At 42.1% G+C, this 20653-nt stretch overlaps 2 protein-coding genes across 2 annotated transcripts in view; one reads left to right on the top strand and one right to left on the bottom strand.

The window, feature by feature from the left end:
• Nucleotides 1–1841, bottom strand: part of rad54b (RAD54 homolog B) — a 35433-nt gene extending 33592 nt beyond the window's left edge. The window contains exon 1 of the mRNA XM_034174874.1: nt 1746–1841. The gene's annotated coding sequence lies outside the window, so the exon portion shown is untranslated. The remainder of the gene's footprint in view (nt 1–1745) is intronic.
• Nucleotides 1842–3357: 1516 nt separating this feature from the next.
• rnf41l (ring finger protein 41, like) lies at nt 3358–20241 on the top strand. Its single transcript, XM_034174872.1, has 6 exons — nt 3358–3770; nt 11440–11648; nt 11737–11876; nt 16889–17033; nt 17604–17724; nt 19952–20241. Exons 2-6 carry the CDS (start codon nt 11443–11445, stop codon nt 20084–20086), a joined length of 747 nt encoding a protein of 248 aa, XP_034030763.1. The 5' UTR covers nt 3358–3770; nt 11440–11442; the 3' UTR covers nt 20087–20241.
• The last annotated feature ends 412 nt before the right edge of the window (nt 20242–20653 follow it).

Here is a 20653-nt window from a genome sequence, read left to right as displayed (position 1 = left end):
TCCCCAGTCCCCACAAACCAGAATTACAAAATGTTGGGGGATCACCCAAGTACATCCTTAAGATAAACATGAATGAAATTGGTCAACTAGTTCTTGAGCTATCACGCTAACAGGGGTAGCAATGACAATATCTTGAATATCTCTCAGTGATCTTGAAATTGACCCCAAGGTCACCATAATCAATGTATTGGTGGATCACACAACTGACCCAAGTACACACTTGTGTTAAATATGAATTAAACTGGTCAGCTGGTTCTTGAGATATCACACTAACAAGGGTGGCGATAACACTTGAATCTTACTGTAACCTTGAAATTGACCCCAAGGTCACCATAATCAACTGGTGTCAGGTGATCACGCAACTATACCCTTGTGCTAAATATGACTTAAACTGGTCAACTGATTCTTGAGGTATTGCACTAACAACCGAAAACAGATGGACAGACACGCTGATCGCTATATGCCCCATATTTCATACCGGGGGGTGTGTTTATTTCATACAGTATGGTTTGGTAACACCGCAAACAAAGAAAAACGAGCACTGCACAAAGTTGTCTGCTCGGCCAGCAGGATTACAGGTGTGGAGCTGCCTGATCTGGAGGCCTTTTTAAAAAAAAAGACTTCTTTCTCGGGCATTATCGATCATTAATGACCCATCTCATCATCCGGCTAGTGACTTTTTTGACCTGCTTCCATCTGGCAGAAGGTATTGTACCATTAAAAGCACAACATCCCGCCATAGCAGGAGTTTTTTCCCACAGGCTGTGAAAATTTTAAACAATGCACTATAGTAAAGCATTTTGGATCTGCACGGGCACTTAAGTTTTTGATATTTTAAACTACTATTTATTGACTTTGAATTACCTTCTTTTGAGATTTTTATATGGCTTGGGGGGTTTTAATCATGCTGTATATGTTGAATGAATGGCTTGTGTTTATGTGTTTGATGTGCACTGAGATCTGCTCGCAATTTTTTAATTCCAATGTGGTTTTTCTACTGCAAATGGCAATAAACTGAAACTGATAAAACAAGTGAGCTTTTAAAATCTAAAGCATTTGTTTTCCCTCAGTTGAAATTCTTATTCATAGATCATCTAGTAATTAAAACCAGACATATAAGCTCTCAGCAAATTTGACATGAACACATTTTTTATTCAGACATTCAAATGTTAAACAAGCATTTTCATGTATGTTAAAAATTGAAATAAGGAAGCTAAAAGTTTGAATGGAAGACTAGGCCTACAACCTGCATAACATTGACATTTTTTTGCGGCTGTGGTAAATTTCTGAGCAAAAACGCATGGTAAGGTTAGATCTTACTTGTGTGAAGCGCCTTGTTGTGATTTGGCGATGTATAAATGAAAGAAACTGACGTGATATGGACTATCAGTTTTGAATATTAAATGTTTATTTTTACTAAGCGCTCAGTCCTGCAGCAGCTACGATTCACAAATTCAGACACTAGAGGGCGCCATGGTGGATGCTTCGAGTATTTCAAAACAGTGAAACATTTCTTCCGACTCCGAGACTCGACACCGGTAATGATGTGATATGAACCAATTCTGAAGTGAGTGATTCGAGGTTTTAAACAAACATAAGGATGTATTTTTTTCTTTCCCCGTTACCTAAGATGACATCTTTCTCATTATCAAAACTGATGCCTCACTTTCGTTAACACAGTTGAGACGGTTTAATGTCGGCTGCCGTATCGTTTTTAATAACGGGTGACAACATGACATACATACCCGAAGGAGATTAAAAATCCAATGAAACTGTTTTAAAACCGACAAAATTATAGCTCTTTTAACCATAGAATATATCTAACTCTTTCCTCGTCTGGGTCTCCCGCTGAATGATTTACAGAAAGCGATTGGCTGTGCCCTGGGTTGTGGGCGTGGTAAGAATAGACAGGGGTGTGTTTGATTTTAACATCAGAGCAGTTTGGGGCCCGACTAGTTTCCGTGTTCGATATGTAGCCGGTGATTACTGATGAACAATTCGAGTTTACACACAGTTTTGTGTCAGCGACACAGTTTACAAGGGGGGAAAAAAACTACTAATTGTAACTGTAAATTTGCTTCAATTTGCAAAAAAATTGCAAAAATAAATAAAAATAAATAAAACCATGTCCACAATTAGTTTGACAATGACAGTGAATTTGAGCTCTCTATCACGCCACACTGGAGTTGTAAGCAAATGAAGACTATGAGGTCAAAGTGTAGGCTCTCAGCTTTCATCTGAGGGTCATTAACATCAAAATAATTTGAAAGGTGTAGAAAAACAATTTGTGAATGAACTCCATTTTTATGGGACCAGATATAATTGCATAATTCCCAGGAAACTGTTAATCATTTTGAAAACAAAAAGTCATCACCCACGTGTTTGCAGTTATATGGGTGGATATGCATGCACAAAGTGATGAGGAAGCGTTGTTAGAGAACTTTGCAAACGGTGCAATTCGACTTGACCGTGTATTCAGGAAACACAAGGATTTTTTGCAAATGATGATAATTGACTCATAAGCTGATTTCGATTACCAAGGCCACTGTTACTGGAGTTGTGTGCACAACTGTGGCCGGCCCTGGAGCGCAGTACGGTGAGGTGCCAGGGGCTGTTTGTGCCCACACAGGGGCATTCCAGCACAAGCTGGCGGATCAGTCAGGAGTGTGCCAGTCAACCTTGAGCTGGGCCATGCCAGCTGTGTGGAACGCAATCATTCGAATGTCTTCCAGGTACATCGCATTCCAACATTAAAGTGCAGTTTGCAGCAACAGTCGGTTTCCCTAATGTAATCGAAGCTATTGACTACACACATATTGCTAAAAAGGCTCCATCACATGATGAATTTGTTTTCGTTAATAGGAAACATTTTCATTCCGTCAGTGTTCAAATCATATATGATGTGCAAATGCATTGGGTTGAGAACAGGCTACAGGCTGGCATGGATGCATGATGGGTGGCTGCTTGGTGAGTAAATAGTTTATTTGTGTAATTGTTCCGAATGAAAACCACCGCGGCCACATTTGGGCATCTGCACATTCCAATATGTTTTTGTAATTATTATTGTAGTTTTTTTCCTTGATGGTGAAACTGGAGCTGTAGAGCTTCTTAACAGGCCCCAATTGTCTCCTTGTGTTCAGTATTTGTCAATAAACGTGTGTAAAGTTGTGAATGTTACACACTGTCAGCCGCGGTGCACCTCTTTTTTTATGCTGAATTCAAGTTGCTGTTGGTCTTTTTAATAAAACTGGTTTTAAATTATAAAAAATGTATTTTATGTTGTATATTGCCTGTGTGTGTCAATGAACAGACACATAATTTGCTGATAATTTTAACATATTTTTTGTGGTATCAGAAAACATGTTGTTTTGGAGTGTCAGAAAAGGAGATCTGTGATCCATTTGCATATAGCAGCATATTCAAAAAGAGAGAAAGATGTGAGAACAAGAGTTATTAAGAGACACAAATAGCTGATGGCTTCTTCATGACATCCTCATTGGAATGGCGGTGAGTAAAACGTATACAGTAACACTTTAGGTTTCTTCTGTCTGACAGCTGCCTCCCTGTGTGCTGATCTCATGTTGCCAAGGATACCTCTCTATAGAGATGCAGTCTCAAAGGCTTTGTGGAAACTCTTACCTTTATGATGCAAGAAGGAAAGACCAAAGTGAAGCAAACCACTCAGCCAGCACTCACCTGTTGGGGAAGGAACTGAAGACAGCAGAAGAAGAAAGAACAGTTTCACAGAAAAGGGAAAGTTATTGCATCAGGTAGGAATATGAATGAGTTTATAATCTGTGGCATGTTTGTGCAAGCTTTGTTTTTGCCATGCACCAGGCACCACAGTGAAGGTAATGAGCGTGTTCTCAGTTGTAAAAGACAAAAAAAAAGAATATTTATTTTTTCACTTGGTATGTAATGCCAAATTTAAAATTTGAAAGCACTTAGCAATTTTTAAGTGTTTTTTTAATAGCCTAATTTGAGCAATCATGCACAACTGCTACAAATACTCCTGAAAAAATTATATCCAGTATTTTTAAACTTAATATTTTTAGGCTTTGCTTTTTACAGTAGGTAGCATTAATCTTATATCCTTCTGACTACCAGGACACACACACACACACACAAATATATATATATATATATATATATATATATATATATATATATATATATATACAGTGAGGAAAATAAGTATTTGAACACCCTGCGATTTTGCAAGTTCTCCCACTTAGAAATCATGGAGGGGTCTGAAATTTTCATCTTAGGTGCATGTCCACTGTGACAGACATAATCTAAAAAAAAAAATTCTGGAAATCACAATGTATGATTTTTTAATAATTTATTTGTATGTTACTGCTGCAAATAAGTATTTGAACACCTGTGAAAATCAATATTAATATTTGGTACAGTAGTCAAACTTTTCCTGTAGTTTCTCACCAGGTTTGCACACACTGCAGCAGGGATTTTGGCCCATTCCTCCACACAGATCATCTCTTGATCTGCCAGGTTACTGGGCTTTCGCTGAGAAACACGGAGTTTCAGCTCCCTCCAAAGATTTTCTATTGGGTTTAGGTCTGGAGACTGGCTAGGCCACTCCAGAACCTTGATATGCTTCTTACGGAGCCACTCCTTGGTTATCCTGGCTGTGTGCTTCAGGTCATTGTCATGTTGGAAGACCCATCCGTGACCCATCTTCAATGCTCTAACTGAGGGAAGGAGGTTGTTCCCCAAAATCTCGCAATATATGGCCCCAGTCATCCTCTCCTTAATACAGTGCAGTCGTCCTGTCCCATGTGCAGAAAAACACCCCCAAAGCACGATGCTTCCACCCCCATGCTTCACAGTAGGGACGGTGTTTTTGGGATGGTACTCAGCATTCTTCTTCCTCCAAACACGGCGAGTGGAATTAAGACCAAAAAGTTCTATTTTGGTCTCATCTGACCACATAACTTTCTCCCATGACTCCTCTAGATCATCCAAATGGTCATGGGCAAACTTAAGACGGGCCTGGACGTGTGCTGATTTAAGCAGGGGAACCTTGAAACACTTATTTGCAGCAGTAACATGCAAATAAATTATTTAAAAAAAATCATACATTGAGATTTCCAGATTTTATTTTTTTTTGGATTATGTCTCTCACAGTGGACATGCACCTAAGATGAAAATTTCAGACCCCTCCATGATTTCTAAGTGGGAGAACTTGCAAAATCGCAGGGTGTTCAAATACTTATTTTCCTCACTGTGTATGTGTGTGTGTGTGTGTGTGTGTGTGTGTGTGTGTGTGTGTGTGTGTGTGTGTGTGTGTGTGTGTGTGTGTGTGTGTGTGTGTGTGTGCGTGTGTGTGTCCTGGTAGTCAGGAAGATAATAGACTGTAATATGATGCACACAATATCCAGTATTTTATGTACTAAGAAAATCGAATTGAATTCGAATTCCTTGGACAGCATACATGTGGCACTTAGGGAAATACACTATATTGGCACGGCCAGCACGAATGTAGAGAACAGGCACACTACTGTCGTGCTGCATTCAAACTGGGGAATATTCCTACAGCGGTCGTACTGCTATGTGACTGCTAGCTCAAATGGCATTCGAACTGGCATATGAAGTGGCATCTGAAATGGCAACCCACCAGCATTCAGAGCAGTCTGATCGTGTCGCAATTGTGCCCCGATGAGCCGGACACCTCCCCGCGCGCATCCTGTTTGGGATGCACAAAGGAAATATTGTAATGTGCAAAGTCTTAGACACACAATCATCATGTGCACTAGATGTGAACGTTGGGCAATCACACCGAATACACCATGTGTCAGTAGGTCTCCGTGACACATTGACGAGCGCTGCCGCCATCTGGACGGGGTCTAACAGCTATGGGAACATGATAATACAGGTACATCCTCTGACACATGAGATGGACAGATAATGGATGTACTCATTCTGGACATTATACCGTGATCACAGGTGATGCGTCAGCAAGTCAGTGCATCTCATTGTCGGGTGACCGGGCTGTCACTGTGACGCTGAGCATCACGTGCCGTGTTTGACTGTGACATAAAACAAGTTTGAAAGACAAGAAAATAAAAGATGACAGGTTGAATCTGCTCCTCCACTGAGGAAGAGGAGACCGTGGAAGGTGAAAATGGGGCCATCTGTGCTCTGGACTCCAAATGCACACACGCTGACGCACACACACGCACACAGATCGCCTCCTGCTGGAGTGGAGCACATGTTAACACACACTTAAGGGAAAAGTTCAGTACCGACAACACTAGCCAGGGTGGCTGATTACTTTTATTTATTTTATTTGAAATTTTCAGAGAAGTGCTGAGTAAAAGCAGCGTTGCATTTATGATTTGAGAGTGCAAAGAGCGCTGTGTTTGGTTGCTTTGCAGTGGTTGGTGGTGATGCTTGCAAAGTTGTTTATTTTATTCCTCAAATCTGGCACAACTGTGTAGCTATAAATGACTGTTCTCCACCCTTCTACGCCAAATGCCACCATTAGTTTTACCAGCTCCAGGTTCCCGTCAATGACGGACTGGTGGAACGTTGTGTGTCTTTGTGGGCCGAAGGAGTTGATGTTTAATTCGCAGTTTGTCATGTTCTGCAGCAACGAGTACACCTCCTTGGTGCTGCCTCTCTTTACCGTTTCTTGGAAAACCCTCTGTGGTGTCACCGCGACCGCCTGGCTCATGATTGCAGCTCATCTGGAAGGTGTTGGGCAGAGTAATCCTGCCTGCGCCGTAAAACTAATAATATCATCTTCCCCTGTTGAGTGTCTCTGCTCAATGCCACAGGTGGGTTAAGAGCAGTCTTTATATCCTTAATATGATGCCACTGCAACACCCAGCACTGTGACATGACAGGTCTTCAAAAGAGCGGACCACAGCGCTTGCCGTACCACGCCCCCTCTCCCCCCCACGCTTGCTTTGCGCCCAGACCTCGGGTGCCAGCATTGTGGGGTTTTGTGCTGTGTTGTTTTTATTCCTTTTCTTTTTTATTTTATTCTGTTTGTATTTTTTCATGGGGCGGTGGTGGCTGGCCCATAGGGGGGCGCTCAGGCGCTGCCCTCCCAGATGTGGAGAGGGAAAATTATAAAATATATATATATATATATATATATATATATATATATATATATATTCCTATATATATATATATAGGAAAAACACCTCCGTGTTGATAACCATTTGTAAAATCCAGGCGGCTTTTGATGGCTTTCAGTGGAGTGAGTATATGAGAAATTGTTTAACAGGCAGGACATGTTCCAACTTGTCCTTAAGGCTTTCAACAGAGGTGTTTTTCCTGTGGCGGAGCGTCGCGGCGGCTGCATCCCGACGCGCGGACCCGTCCGCACGTCTTTCATTAAAAAAATCTCCTTTAACAGTGGAATATCCGGATAAAATGCTGAAACCAACTTCTTCTGAAACTTCTCTGTTCTCTCACGACGTCCTGGATCAATAGAGCCTGAAATGTGGAGGTTTTCAGCTTGAACAGGCTGATGACGCCGCCTGGGAGCGCTGCGCGACGTCTCGCACCGTGAAAAGTCCTTAAAGCGACAGAATCACCTCAAAATCTCTCATCAACCGTTAAAATTTTCACTGAAAACCATCTTAATTTTTCGAACCGTGTCCACTTCGATGTGTCTCACAGGTTTAGAAAAAATTTTGATCAAACAAAGCGCCAGTCTCTCAGCAACTTCTCAGACAAAGGAATTCCGACGAGGGGCTGGACGACTCCTCCCACAAGGAGTGCTCACAGGCGAATGACGTCACCGACAGGCGTGGAAAAACTCACGCATGCGCATGAGGGTTCAAGCATGTCTGACGTAAAAACATATGAATGAAATCCATATAGTTTTTGAAAAAAATAAAAAGGACCGTTACTTTATTGACAGCCCTCATATACACGAGGTCTATTAGATAAGAAACTGACACTTTTATTTTTTTTTTTAACTATATGGATTTGAATGACGTGCGATTACACCAATCATGCTTGAACCCTCGTGCACATGCGTGAGTTTTTTTCACGCGTCGGTGACGTCATTTCCCTGTGGGCAGGCCTTGAGTGAGATGTGGTCCAGCCCTCTCGGCTGAATTCCTTTGTTTCACACGCTGCTCAAGACGGCGCGCGTTGCTTTATCAAAATTTTTTCTGGACCTGTGAGGAATATCCGAGTGGACACTATTCGAGAAATTTAGCTTGTTTTCGGTGAAAAGTTTAACGGCTGATGAGAGATTATGGGGTGTTTCTGTCGCTGTAAGGACTTCCCACGGAGCGGGACGTCACGCAGCGCTTCCAGGCGCTGTCGTCGGCCTGTTTCGACCTGAAAACATTCTAATTTAAGGCTTAATTCACCCAGGACGTCGTGAGAGAACAGAGAAGATTCAGAAGAGGCCGGCATGAGGACTTTATGCGGACAGTCCACTGTTTAAGGACATTTTGTAATGAAAGACGTGCGCGCAAATTCGCCGAGTCGTCACGGAAACGACTTGGCGAATTTTGTATGAGATGAACTCAAAGATCTAAAACTTTTTCCACATACACAATATCACCATTTCCCTCAAATATTGTTCACAAACCAGTCTAAATCTGTGATAGTGAGCACTTCTCCTTTGCTGAGATAATCCATCCCACCTCACAGGTGTGCCATACCAAGATGCTGATTAGACACCATGATTAGTGCACAGGTGTGCCTTAGACTGTCCACAATAAAAGGCCACTCTGAAAGGTGCAGTTTTGTTTTATCTGGGGGGGATACCAGTCAGTATCTGGTTTGACCACCATTTGCCTCGTGCAGTGCAACACATCTCCTTCGCATAGAGTTGATCAGGTTGTCAATTGTGGCCTGTGGAATGTTGGTCCACTCCTCTTCAATGGCTGTGCGAAGTTGCTGGATATTGGCAGGAACTGGTACACACTGTCGTATACGCCGGTCCAGAGCATCCCAAACATGCTCAAGGGTGACATGTCCGGTGAGTATGCCGGCCATGCAAGAACTGGGACATTTTCAGCTTCCAAGAATTGTGTACAGATCCTTGCAACATGGGGCCGTGCATTATCCTGCTGCAACATGAGGTGATGTTCTTGGATGTATGGCACAACAATGGGCCTCAGGATCTCGTCACGGTATCTCTGTGCATTCAAAATGCCATCAATAAAATGCACCTGTGTTCTTCGTCCATAACAGACGCCTGCCCATACCATAACCCCACCGCCACCATGGGCCACTCAATCCACAACATTGACATCAGAAAACCGCTCACTCACACGACGCCACACACGCTGTCTGCCATCTGCCCTGAACAGTGTGAACCGGGATTCATCCATGAAGAGAACACCTCTCCAACGTGCCAAACGCCAGCGAATGTGAGCATTTGCCCACTCAGGTCGGTTACGACGACGAACTGGAGTCAGGTCGAGACCCCGATGAGGACGACAAGCATGCAGATGAGCTTCCCTGAGACGGTTTCTGACAGTTTGTGCAGAAATTCTTTGGTTATGCAAACCAATTGTTTCAGCAGCTGTCCGAGTGGCTGGTCTCAGACGATCTTGGAGGTGAACATCCTGGATGTGGAGGTCCTGGGCTGGTGTGGTTACACGTGGTCTGCGGTTGTGAGGCTGGTTGGATGTACTGCCAAATTCTCTGAAACGCCTTTGGAGATGGCTTATGGTAGAGAAATGAACATTCAATACACGAGCAATCAATCAATCAATTTCAATCAATCAATTTTATTTATATAGCGCCAAATCACAACAAACAGTTGCCCCAAGGCGCTTTATATTGTAAGGCAAGGCCATACAATAATTACGTAAAAACCCCAATGGTCAAAACGACCCCCTGTGAGCAAGCACTTGGCGACAGTGGGAAGGAAAAACTCCCTTTTAACAGGAAGAAACCTCCAGCAGAACCAGGCTCAGGGAGGGGCAGTCTTCTGCTGGGACTGGTTGGGGCTGAGGGAGAGAACCAGGAAAAAGACATGCTGTGGAGGGGAGCAGAGATCAATCACTAATGATTAAATGCAGAGTGGTGCATACAGAGCAAAAAGAGAAAGAAACACTCAGTGCATCATGGGAACCCCCCAGCAGTCTAAGTCTATAGCAGCATAACTAAGGGATGGTTCAGGGTCACCCGATCCAGCCCTAACTATAAGCTTTAGCAAAAAGGAAAGTTTTAAGCCTAATCTTAAAAGTAGAGAGGGTGTCTGTCTCCCTGATCCGAATTGGGAGCTGGTTCCACAGGAGAGGAGCCTGAAAGCTGAAGGCTCTGCCTCCCATTCTACTCTTACAAACCCTAGGAACTACAAGTAAGCCTGCAGTCTGAGAGCGAAGCGCTCTATTGGGGTGATATGGTACTATGAGGTCCCTAAGATAAGATGGGACCTGATTATTCAAAACCTTATAAGTAAGAAGAAGAATTTTAAATTCTATTCTAGAATTAACAGGAAGCCAATGAAGAGAGGCCAATATGGGCAACAGCTCTGGTTGACATTCCTGCTGTCAGCATGCCAATTGCACGCTCCCTCAAATTTTGCGACATCTGTGGCATTGTGCTGTGTGATAAAACTGCACCTTTCAGAGTGGCCTTTTATTGTGGACAGTCTAAGGCACACCTGTGCACTAATCATGGTGTCTAATCAGCATCTTGGTATGGCACACCTGTGAGGTGGGATGGATTATCTCAGCAAAGGAGAAGTGCTCACTATCACAGATTTAGACTGGTTTGTGAACAATATTTGAGGGAAATGGTGATATTGTGTATGTGGAAAAAGTTTTAGATCTTTGAGTTCATCTCATACAAAATGGGAGCAAAACCAAAAGTGTTGCGTTTATATTTTTGTTGAGTGTATATATATATATATAAAATCTACAAATAGATAGCTCAGGTACTCTACCAGAGGCCTGGTAATTTGAGGGTTCTGTGCAGTATCTTAGCTCTTGCTAGGACTTATAGTCCTATAGGACAGAGATCTCTGATGTTGCGCCTGGAATGTGCTGGAGCCCCTCTTCCAGTTTGCGGGCTACAGATCCTAATGCTCCTGTTACCATTAGAGCAGCTGGATCATGTAGTGGTAGAATTACAGTATTTTGTAGAACAGATCAAGGGTTCAATCTCTTATCAGGATTTATCCAGTAAGGGTCCCCAGGCTACACACTACCCCCCACCCCACATTTTAACATTAGCAATAAGCTCTACAGTTAATTAATAAAAAGCCTCAAACTGTGATATGGGCCTTTGAAACAAAGATGTGCTCAGTGTGTGTGACTGTGTAATAAAACTACATAATGATCAGTTTTTTGCCTTGACTGTTTATACTAACCACAGACAGTTTTTACAATAGATGACGTGCTGTGAGCTTGTATGAGTGTTGCACTGGGTAGCTTATGTCTCTCACGCTTGCTCTGTGATGTCATAAATGTTGCGTTTATGTGTTCATAGGACATGGGCTATGATCTGGAGAGGTTTGTGTGTTACGTGAACGATGGCCTGCTTTGCTCAGTGTGTCGAGGCGTATTGGAGCGCCCCCTCCAGGCACCCTGTGAGCACGCATACTGCAGCATCTGCATCAGCAGCTGGGTGATCCAGCATCACTACTGTCCCGAGGACAGACAGCCATTGGAAGTGAGCAGCCTGAAGCCCCTCTGCAGGTCTGTGCTCCCCCTTTTTTGTTTTTGACTCCACGCTTGGCTCCTGCTCTGTGGTACGAGTGTCTGCCCTTTGTGCATTTTGTGGCAGGTACATGCGTAATGACTTGAACCGTCTGCAGATCCGTTGTGTGAACGCAGCACAAGGTTGTAAGGTGATCTGTTCCTTGGAAATCCTGGAGAAACACGAGGATGAGTGTGAGTTTGGCATCATATCCTGCAGTAACCCAGGTACACAGCCCACACAGAGATGTGTTCCATTTGTTTGACTCTACTTACAGTGATACGGCTGTGCATGTGAATGAGTGATATTAAAATAATGTGACACTCGTGTGCAACAGGTGGCTCTCACGTTGCTATAGCTACCTTATAAACCATCACCTGCACAGGATTGGCCTTGCAGGACTGAAAGCTCACACAGATGTCTCACAGAAGATCTGGGGGTCGTCTTTCCATTATTCTTTAATAAGCACACCAAGCCTGTATTCTGTGTGTACGTGAATGTACACATGCAGCCTTGTTCTCGCCATATGAGTATGACTTATCAGCAGGGAGAGAATACATGTTAGTCCCAGCATGTAAGCAGGCCCGCAGCCGGGGCTGAAGGTTCACTTTTGACAACATGCTTTAAAGACATCTTTGCATGTTAAAATTAAAAAGAATGTACTTGATGTGCAAGCAGATCAGAAAAATTATTGTGCATTTTTGTGACTAAAACATGAAATTTGGCACACATTTTCTAAATTAACTCATGCTTATTTTCAGATGTGGAGGCATCTTGGAGCTGACCTCTAATGACCTACAGGGGTCAATGAAGAATTGCACAGGGGTCAAAATTAAAAGATGCTCCAATCATATTGAAAACTATACCACTTTGTGTGATCACAGAGATTCCAAAAAAGTATAGTTTGTACCATGTATGACTAAATGTTATGAGGTAAAAACAGTGAGAATGGTGACAAAGGTCAATTTCAGTTTGTACAGGGGTCATAAGTTAAAGTTGCTCCAATTTTGGTAAAAAGTGGTGCACATTATTGGTTGAGCTAATAGGATTAATAAATAGAATAGTTTAGTCTGTGTTATATGTTTGGTCTACAAGGTAAAGGTCAAACAACGTTGACGTCCATTGGATTCTATAACATATATGTTACCCTGTAACATGATAACTAACATGATAACCCATTAATTCAACCAATAATTTGCATCACTTTTTACCAAAATTGGAGCAACTTTAACTTTTAACCCCTGTACAAACTGATATTGACCTTTGTCATCCTTTTTGCTGTTTTGGAAAAACCATAAATCCATAACAATCAGTCACAGATAGTCCAAACTATATCTCTTTGGAATCTTTATGATCAGACAAATAATATGTTATACAATTTAAATTTTTTCAATTTATTTTCATTTATATAGCGCCAAATCACAACAGAGTTGCCTCAAAGCGCTTCACACAGGTAAGGTCTAACCGTACCAACCCCCAGAGCAACAGTGGTAAGGAAAAACTCCCTCTGAGGAAGAAACCTCAAGCAGACCAGACTCAAAGGGGTGACCCTCTGCTTGGGCCATGCTACAAACATAAGTTACAGAACAATTCACGGACGAATATACAAGAAATGCTATTGGCGCACAGGACAGGAGGATCGCCAACACGAATACAACTCCCATCTCTGGATGGAGCTGCACCTTAAACGGAGAAAAAAACTGAATCAGGCATTAGAAAGACAAAAATACTGAATTGAACAACAAGAAAAACAGAGAAATACTAAGGTGATCGCCAGCCACTAGCCCTAAACTTCACTAAAAGACCCAGAATTTAGGTAAAGTTGAGGCCGCAGCCCGCTCCAATTACTAATAAATGAATTAAAAGAGTAAAACAAAACTGTACCAGTATGCTAGCCATATGAAAGGGAAAATAAGTGCATCTTAAGTCTGGATTTGAAAATCTACACAGAATCTGACTGTTTTATTGACACAGGGAGATCATTCCACAGAACAAGGGACCGATAAGAGAAAGCTCTGTGACCCACAGACTTCTTATTCACCTTAGGGACACAACGCAGTCCTGCACCCTGAGAACGTAAAGCCCGGGCCGGTACGTAAGGTTTAATTAGGTCAGCTAGGTAGGGAGGTGCCAGTCCATGAATAATTTTATAGGTTAGTAGCAGAACCTTAAAATCTGATCTCACTGGGACAGGAAGCCAGTGAAGGGATGCCAAAATGGGTGTAATGTGGTTGTACTTTCTGCTTTGTGTCAAAAGTCTGGCTGCAGCATTTTGAACCAACTGGAGACCCCTAATGCTAGACTGCGGTAAACCAGAAAGTGGAACATTGCAGTAGTCCAATCTAGAAGAGATAAATGCATGGATCAGGGTCTCAGCATCAGCCATAGAAAGGATGGGATGAATCTTCGCTATATTTCACAGGTGGAAGAAAGCAGTCCTAGTAATGTTTCTAATGTGGAGGCCAAAGGACAATGAAGGATCAAAAATTACCCCAAGGTTCCTCACTTTGTCAGTGTGATGTATGACACATGAGCTGAGGCTGAGCATTAACTGGTCAAATTGATGCCGATGTCTCACTGGACCAAGAACCATCATTTCAGTCTTATCAGAGTTTAAAAGTAGGAAGTTTCTAGACATCCAACTTCTCACTGCTGCAAGGCAATCTTCTAAGGATTTTATGTGAACGAGATTACCAGCAGTTATCGGCATGTATAACAGTATCATCTGCATAGCAGTGAAAGGTAATCCCAAAACGCCGCAATATGTGCCCAAAGGGTGCTATATAAAGGGAGAAAAGCAGGGGGCCTAAGACAGACCCCTGTGGATCCCCAAATTTCATGTCACTAAGGTTAGAGGTAGTGTTACTGTACAAAACACAGTGTGAATGACTGGTCAAGTATGACGTCAGCCATGCAAGGGGACTCCCAGTAATCCCAAAGTGATTTTCCAGCCTATCAAGTAGAATATGATGATCCACTGTATCAAATGCAGTACTGCGATCTAACAGCAACAGAACCGTAGTGGTGTCTGAATCCATTGTAAGCAGAAGATCATTCACCACTTTAGTGAGAGCCGTCTCTGTGGAATGATATTTTCTAAAAGCAGACTGCAGTGGCTCAAAGAGATTATTCTCAGTAAGATAGTCTACGTACGAGCTGCCATGACACCATTTTTCCAGAATTTTAGAGAAAAATGATAGATTTGATATCGGCCGATAGTTTTTCAATACACTGGGGTCAAGATTAGGTTTCTTAAGTAATGGTTTAATCACTGCAGATTTGAAACATTTAGAAATAGATCCAGAAGTTAAAGAAAGATTAATAATTTCCAGCACAGTCGGCCCAAGAGTGGGCCACAGGTCCTTAAACAGTTTTGTTGGTATAGGATCAAATAAACAGGTTGTGCTTTTTGTTGACATTACAAGTTTTGTCAGTATGCCTAGTGAGATACTATCAAATTCTGTAAATCTAGGTAATATTTCAGTAGTGGCGCGCACCTCAATAGCAGGGTGTAGTGGCTGGGTTAAGGCATGCCGGGATATGTTTAACCTGATGTCTTCTATTTTCTTCCCAAAGTAATCCAGGAAATCTTGTGCTGTAAAAGGAGCGCAAACTACAGGTGGTTGTCCATGAAAAAGTGTTGCCACCGTGTCGAACAAGATCTTTGAGTTATGCTTGTTTTTGTTGATCAAATCAGAGTAGTAGGTCCGCTTTGTAGCCAATAATGCATGCTTATAGTCAAGATAGCATCACGCCACGCAAGGTGAAATACTTCTAATTTTGAACGACGCCATTTCCGTTCTAGACCTCTTGCTTTATGCTTGAGGTCACGCAGATAATCATTGAACCAAGGTGACTGTGATTTGGGGGAGCGCGATTTTCACACAGGTGGTGCAATCATGTCGAGTGTAGTTTTGAGCACTGAGTTTAAACTATCCACAAGTCTGTCTACTGACTGGGTATTTGTCAAATGTGAAGCTAAGACATCAAGCAGTCTAGCTTCGAGTTCAGTCTTAGTTGAGGAGTTGATGCATCACCGTAATGATATATAAGGTTGTTGTTCCACTAAACACGGCAGCGAAACTGTAAACTTAATAAGTGAGTGATCAAACACCACTGATGTAAGAGGCATGATGTCAATATTCATGACAGCAATACCACGTGTGAGAACCAGATCCAGGGTATTTCCACTAATGTGCGTCGAATCCCGAATGCATTGCCGAAATTCTAATGCATCCACAATTTCCATAAATGATTTGCAGAGGGGATCAGAAGGCTTATTTATATGAATATTAAAGTCACCAATGATCAGAATGTTATCTACACTAGTTGACAAGTTAGAGATGAACGCACCAAATTTATATAAGAATTCAGAATATGGGCCAGGAGGCCTATATACAGTGACAAGGTAATACGACTATTTTTATTCTTCTGACCTTGGCAATGTGTAATATCCTGAGCAGAGTGGAGAATCAGATGCTCAAATGAGTTATATTTGTAACCCCCAACAGCTAATAAGCTAAATCTAGATTTATAAATAAGAGCAACACCCCCATCTTGCTTCGCATCACGAGGGACGTGACTAAATGTATATGCTGGTGGGCAGGCCTCATTTACTCACTCTAAGTGATGATCAATAATTAGATCATTGATCAACAATGATTTTGAGGACTGTGATCTTATGTTAATGAGACCCAGTCTAAGGACCTCTGTGGGGTTGACAGTTGAACTGTTTGGGTTTAGGGGTGGTTCCAGAGTAGCATATATAAGATGCCTAGAAGTAGGTTTAGGTTTAGGTGAGACATTCCACGCGCGTTGTAGGTAGCAGACACGAAATCTTTGCTATTGCTGGAACAACCACTGGGCCATCCTCAATTTCAACATCATCCAATATAGTAATGGGTATTAAGTTTGGAAAGCATATCCCTCTATGATTTTTATGGACACGACGACAGAAGTAGGCCACAGTCTCAACTGGTTGAAATTCCCTCCCTGGCAAATAAACTGCAATATCACCATAGTGGATACTGTTCAGTATGATTGAAGCATCTTTTAATTTTGACCCCTGTATAATTCACCACTGCTAGTTTTTAAAGAAACTATACTGTTTATTGGCAAAGAGGTGTGGGTCTTTCTTTTTCTCAATCTGGTGTGGTGATTCGATACAATGAAGCACCACACCAGCACACAGTCCCAGACTTGACTTTACACACGCACACACACAGACATTTTGTTTCAGGCTGTTCTGTGCAGGTGGAGAAGTGGCGTTTGAAAGCCCATCTGTCAAAGTGCAACTTGCGCTGCGGTGACTGTCGCAGTGCCTGTGGCCTCCTCTCCATCGACAGGTCACAGTATGACAGTGTTGTCAAGATGGACACTATTAGGTATGTTCCTAGAGCCAGGTCCATATATATTTGGACTTTGACCATGTTTAGTATTTTAATTCTTGAATAGAAAATGTAGACAATTTACTGCTGATCTGTTTCACCTCCAGGTGTTATTTCTTCATTATGAGATCAGTTAAAGAAGAGCTAGGGCCTAAGTATTACATTTCTCTTAGAGTTCTGTTAAATTGATCATTTAATAATGTAAATAACGTGTCAAAGTCAGAATGGCCCGGAAAAGCTAAGTAAGAGCATGAAGACGACAAGTGAAGGAAGCCACCAAAACACCATGCCAACTGAAGAAGTTACAAGCTTCAGTGGTTGTGACTAGAGAGACTGTACAGTACATTCTTGTTGCTTCATTAGACGCAGCCTTAATAGCGGTGACAAATGACACCGATGTTCTCACATGCTTCAAAAGCTGTGGCAAACAGCAAAAATAGACTCTGTCAATGTCCAAATATTTGTGGATGTACTGTAACTGCATATACAGCTGTTCCTGATACAGAACACAGAGATAATTCTATGTTGCATTGGATTCATTTTGGTGTTATTAATTGTACGTGGTAGAGCAGAGATGCTGTGTGTGGTGGAAGAGATGAGTCGAGCACTGGAATCTCAATTGGACTCAAACAGGAGACACATGATGCAGCAACTTCTGCAGCTGAAGAACGAACTAGACAAGATCAAGGTGAGAAAGAAAGCAAACCGCATTTAACTACGAGCTGCACTGAAGAAGAATCATGAAATAGGTGGCTTTACCAATTCACTCTAAAGTTCCCAAAAAAGTTTATATACCTAAAAGAAAAAGACGACACTCTGTTAAGGAAAAATATTAAGAAGCCTTTAATTAAACATAGCAAAAAGATTATTTTCACCTGCGCCTAAGTATTGCAGCCATATTCGCCTTCATCAGGGCACCAATGATGTAGGCCAATGTGGCCGCAATTCAGAACTAGAGCACCGCGTTCGTAGAGAGCAAACCTCTGCCAACACTAAGTACCAATTCCACAAATTTTTACCTTGGAAAAAATTTTCAAGGTCAAAGTCCTGTTAGAAGTGGCTTTTCATACAAAATACAAAACATAGACCAAAAGGGCTTTTCAATGTTAAAATGAAATTTCTGTTAAATCCACAATACAGATTAGATGCAGATCAAACTGTCTACTCATTGAAAGTGCCAGTTTGCACCTCATTGTCACAAGTGAGAGTGATTGAGGCACTTTTGATTGAGATATAATGGAAAATGTGTTGTGGCTGGCGTGCCTGGCTGGCTTTTGTTTGTCTTCTGTTTCTGTCTTTTGGTTTTCCTCCCAGGTGGTGCGCATTTGGGACTGAGTGGCTGTGTAGCTGAGTTTATCAGGACCTCACCCTGATCACCTGAGGCTGATCACGTGCAGCTCGTCAGGACTCACAGCTGTGGTGCATCTACACGGATTGGAACATGGTGGCATTTAAGTCTGGAGTGCACAGTGTGTGTTTTCCAGAGACTCGACCTTGTGACCAGACGGGTGAGATAGTCGTCTTGAGAGCCATCTCATCATCAGTGGATGCAGAGAACGTCCAGGTTTGATGCATGGTCTGTGAAAGAGGAGAGGGTGAGGTCTCACGCTCGTCAGCACACTTCCTGAGGTACGTTGGGTTTTGTGACTAACATTTGTACAGTCAGTAAATGTGGTGTCCCTCACACCTTATTATATTGAGCTGTTATGTTAGTCGTTTTAATCAGCTTCCACTGCAGTGAGTTTGTGAACAAGGTGTTCCATGCCTGCAGGGTGGGAAGCTGATTAGTAATTAAGCCAGGAAGTGTTTGCTGTTTGTACACCTTTGAGCGGTCCCTCTGTGTGTAGAGTGTGGACTCACATGATGATTTCTTCATTCACAGACTCGGTTTGTCGCGGCCACCTGGGGGGTGTCGGCGGGGTCCTTGGGTCCGAACTGGTTCTGGCTCCGGACCGTTAGTGCTGCTGGGAGCGCACCGTTTACCACCTCGCCAGACCGCGCACTTATTTGTTTGTATATTTATCACATCACTGTTATGTTTATTAAACTCAGTTATCCTTTGTACCGTGCTCTGCTTATTTTATACTGGGTCCTTCAAACGCTGGTCGGTTCTCCGGGCTGCGTCCGACACATAACAAAATGTACATCAAATGGGCTTTTCAGTATTAAATTAAAATGTCCACAAAATCCACAATCTGGATCAGATCCGGATCAATCTTTGTCACACGATAGTGAGTGCCAGTCTGCACCACACTTTCAAATATGAGAGTGATTGGGGCACATTTGTTTAAGATATAATATAAAATATACATTAAATGGGGTTTTCAATAAATTTAAATGGCCACAAAATCTGTAACCTGGATCAGACTTTGTCAGTCGATAAAGGGTGCCATCCAACATAAATATGAAAGAAATTTGATCTTTTTTGACAGTTATGAATTTTTGAAAATTCATTCAATGTTGAAGATGGGGATTTTTCCAAGATTTTTCCTGACTTTGCCCTTTGACCTTGAAAATGAAATCAATTCTTGCCTATAAGGATATAAATCTTCAGTAAAAAATTCATAACTATATATGAAAAACTGTGGGCACCAGGCTGTTCATAAACAAACAAATATGGGCGTAAACATAACGTCTTCCAACTTCGTTGGCAGAGGTAAAAAGTATATAATGTGAAAGAATGTCCCAAGCAGATGTCACAACACTGAGTTTGGTCTGCCTGAGGTCTCTTCCTGTAATCAAAAAACAATGAGGGAGTTGTTCCTCATTGCTGTCACCAGCATGCTTGCTCATGAGACGAGGAAGGTCCAGACCTTACTTGTGTATAGTGCTCTGAGGTAACCTATGATTGGGGCTTTACAAGTAAACTGAACTGTGTTGGTGGAATCATGTGGATCTGTGCTCTTACCCTGCAGGATCAGATCGCTCAGATGAAGTCTGACATCCGTTTGATGTTGGCAGTGGGATGTTTTAAGAAGCAGGAGTGTCCAGTAGCAGAGCTGCAGATAACCAGAAACCAGAATTCTGCTGAACAGGCACCCAGGGAGTAGCAGCCAGCAGGATGGGAACACAGTGAGCCAACAAGACTTCAGCAGAGAGTGGCATCCTTGTTAGCCCACATCAACTGTGAATGTTATCAGACTCACACTGGAGGATCAATCCAGAGCAGATCAGTGCTGGACAGACTCTTGGTTGCACCTTCATTTGTATGGGCAGTTTAATTCCCCCCTTGGATATTGTATTCGTAATTTCCAATTTAAATAAAACATTGCTTTTAATTATAGTTCTTAATTTCAGCATAAGATAATTTCAATTATCCTCATTAGTTATGTTTTCTAGTTTCAACCTCAAATATCTGAGTATAAATATTGCAGAGTGTCTTACAAAAACATTACTTCAACAAATGCTAAATGTTGTTTAAGGGCGGTCTCCCTCTGCAAATTTTTGGCCCCAATTCATATTACATATTACTCGTATTACCATAAGACTATTTTTACAGAGTACACCAGAGTATGTACAATTTTCATTACACGATTGCTTTTGCACATGCTGGCACAAAACTCTACTTTAGTCTTTTTCCCCACTTTCTTGAAGAGTTAAATTGTCTGTTAACATCT

The sequence above is a fragment of the Thalassophryne amazonica genome, chromosome 7, assembly GCF_902500255.1.
Source record: "Thalassophryne amazonica chromosome 7, fThaAma1.1, whole genome shotgun sequence".
In the NCBI taxonomy this organism is placed as follows: domain Eukaryota; kingdom Metazoa; phylum Chordata; class Actinopteri; order Batrachoidiformes; family Batrachoididae; genus Thalassophryne; species Thalassophryne amazonica.
The sequence above is the reverse complement of the archived record's forward strand: the minus strand, read 5'-3'. Positions and strand labels throughout refer to the sequence as shown.

Bases quoted from the DNA above. Each gene is read 5' to 3' on its own strand.
- rnf41l (XM_034174872.1), top strand. From the start codon at position 11,443: ATGGGCTATGATCTGGAGAGGTTTGTGTGTTACGTGAACGATGGCCTG. The intron at 11,649-11,736 runs GTCTGTGCTCCC...ATTTTGTGGCAG, and splicing joins AGCCTGAAGCCCCTCTGCAG to GTACATGCGTAATGACTTGA. The intron at 17,725-19,951 runs GTGAGAAAGAAA...CTTACCCTGCAG, and splicing joins ACGAACTAGACAAGATCAAG to GATCAGATCGCTCAGATGAA.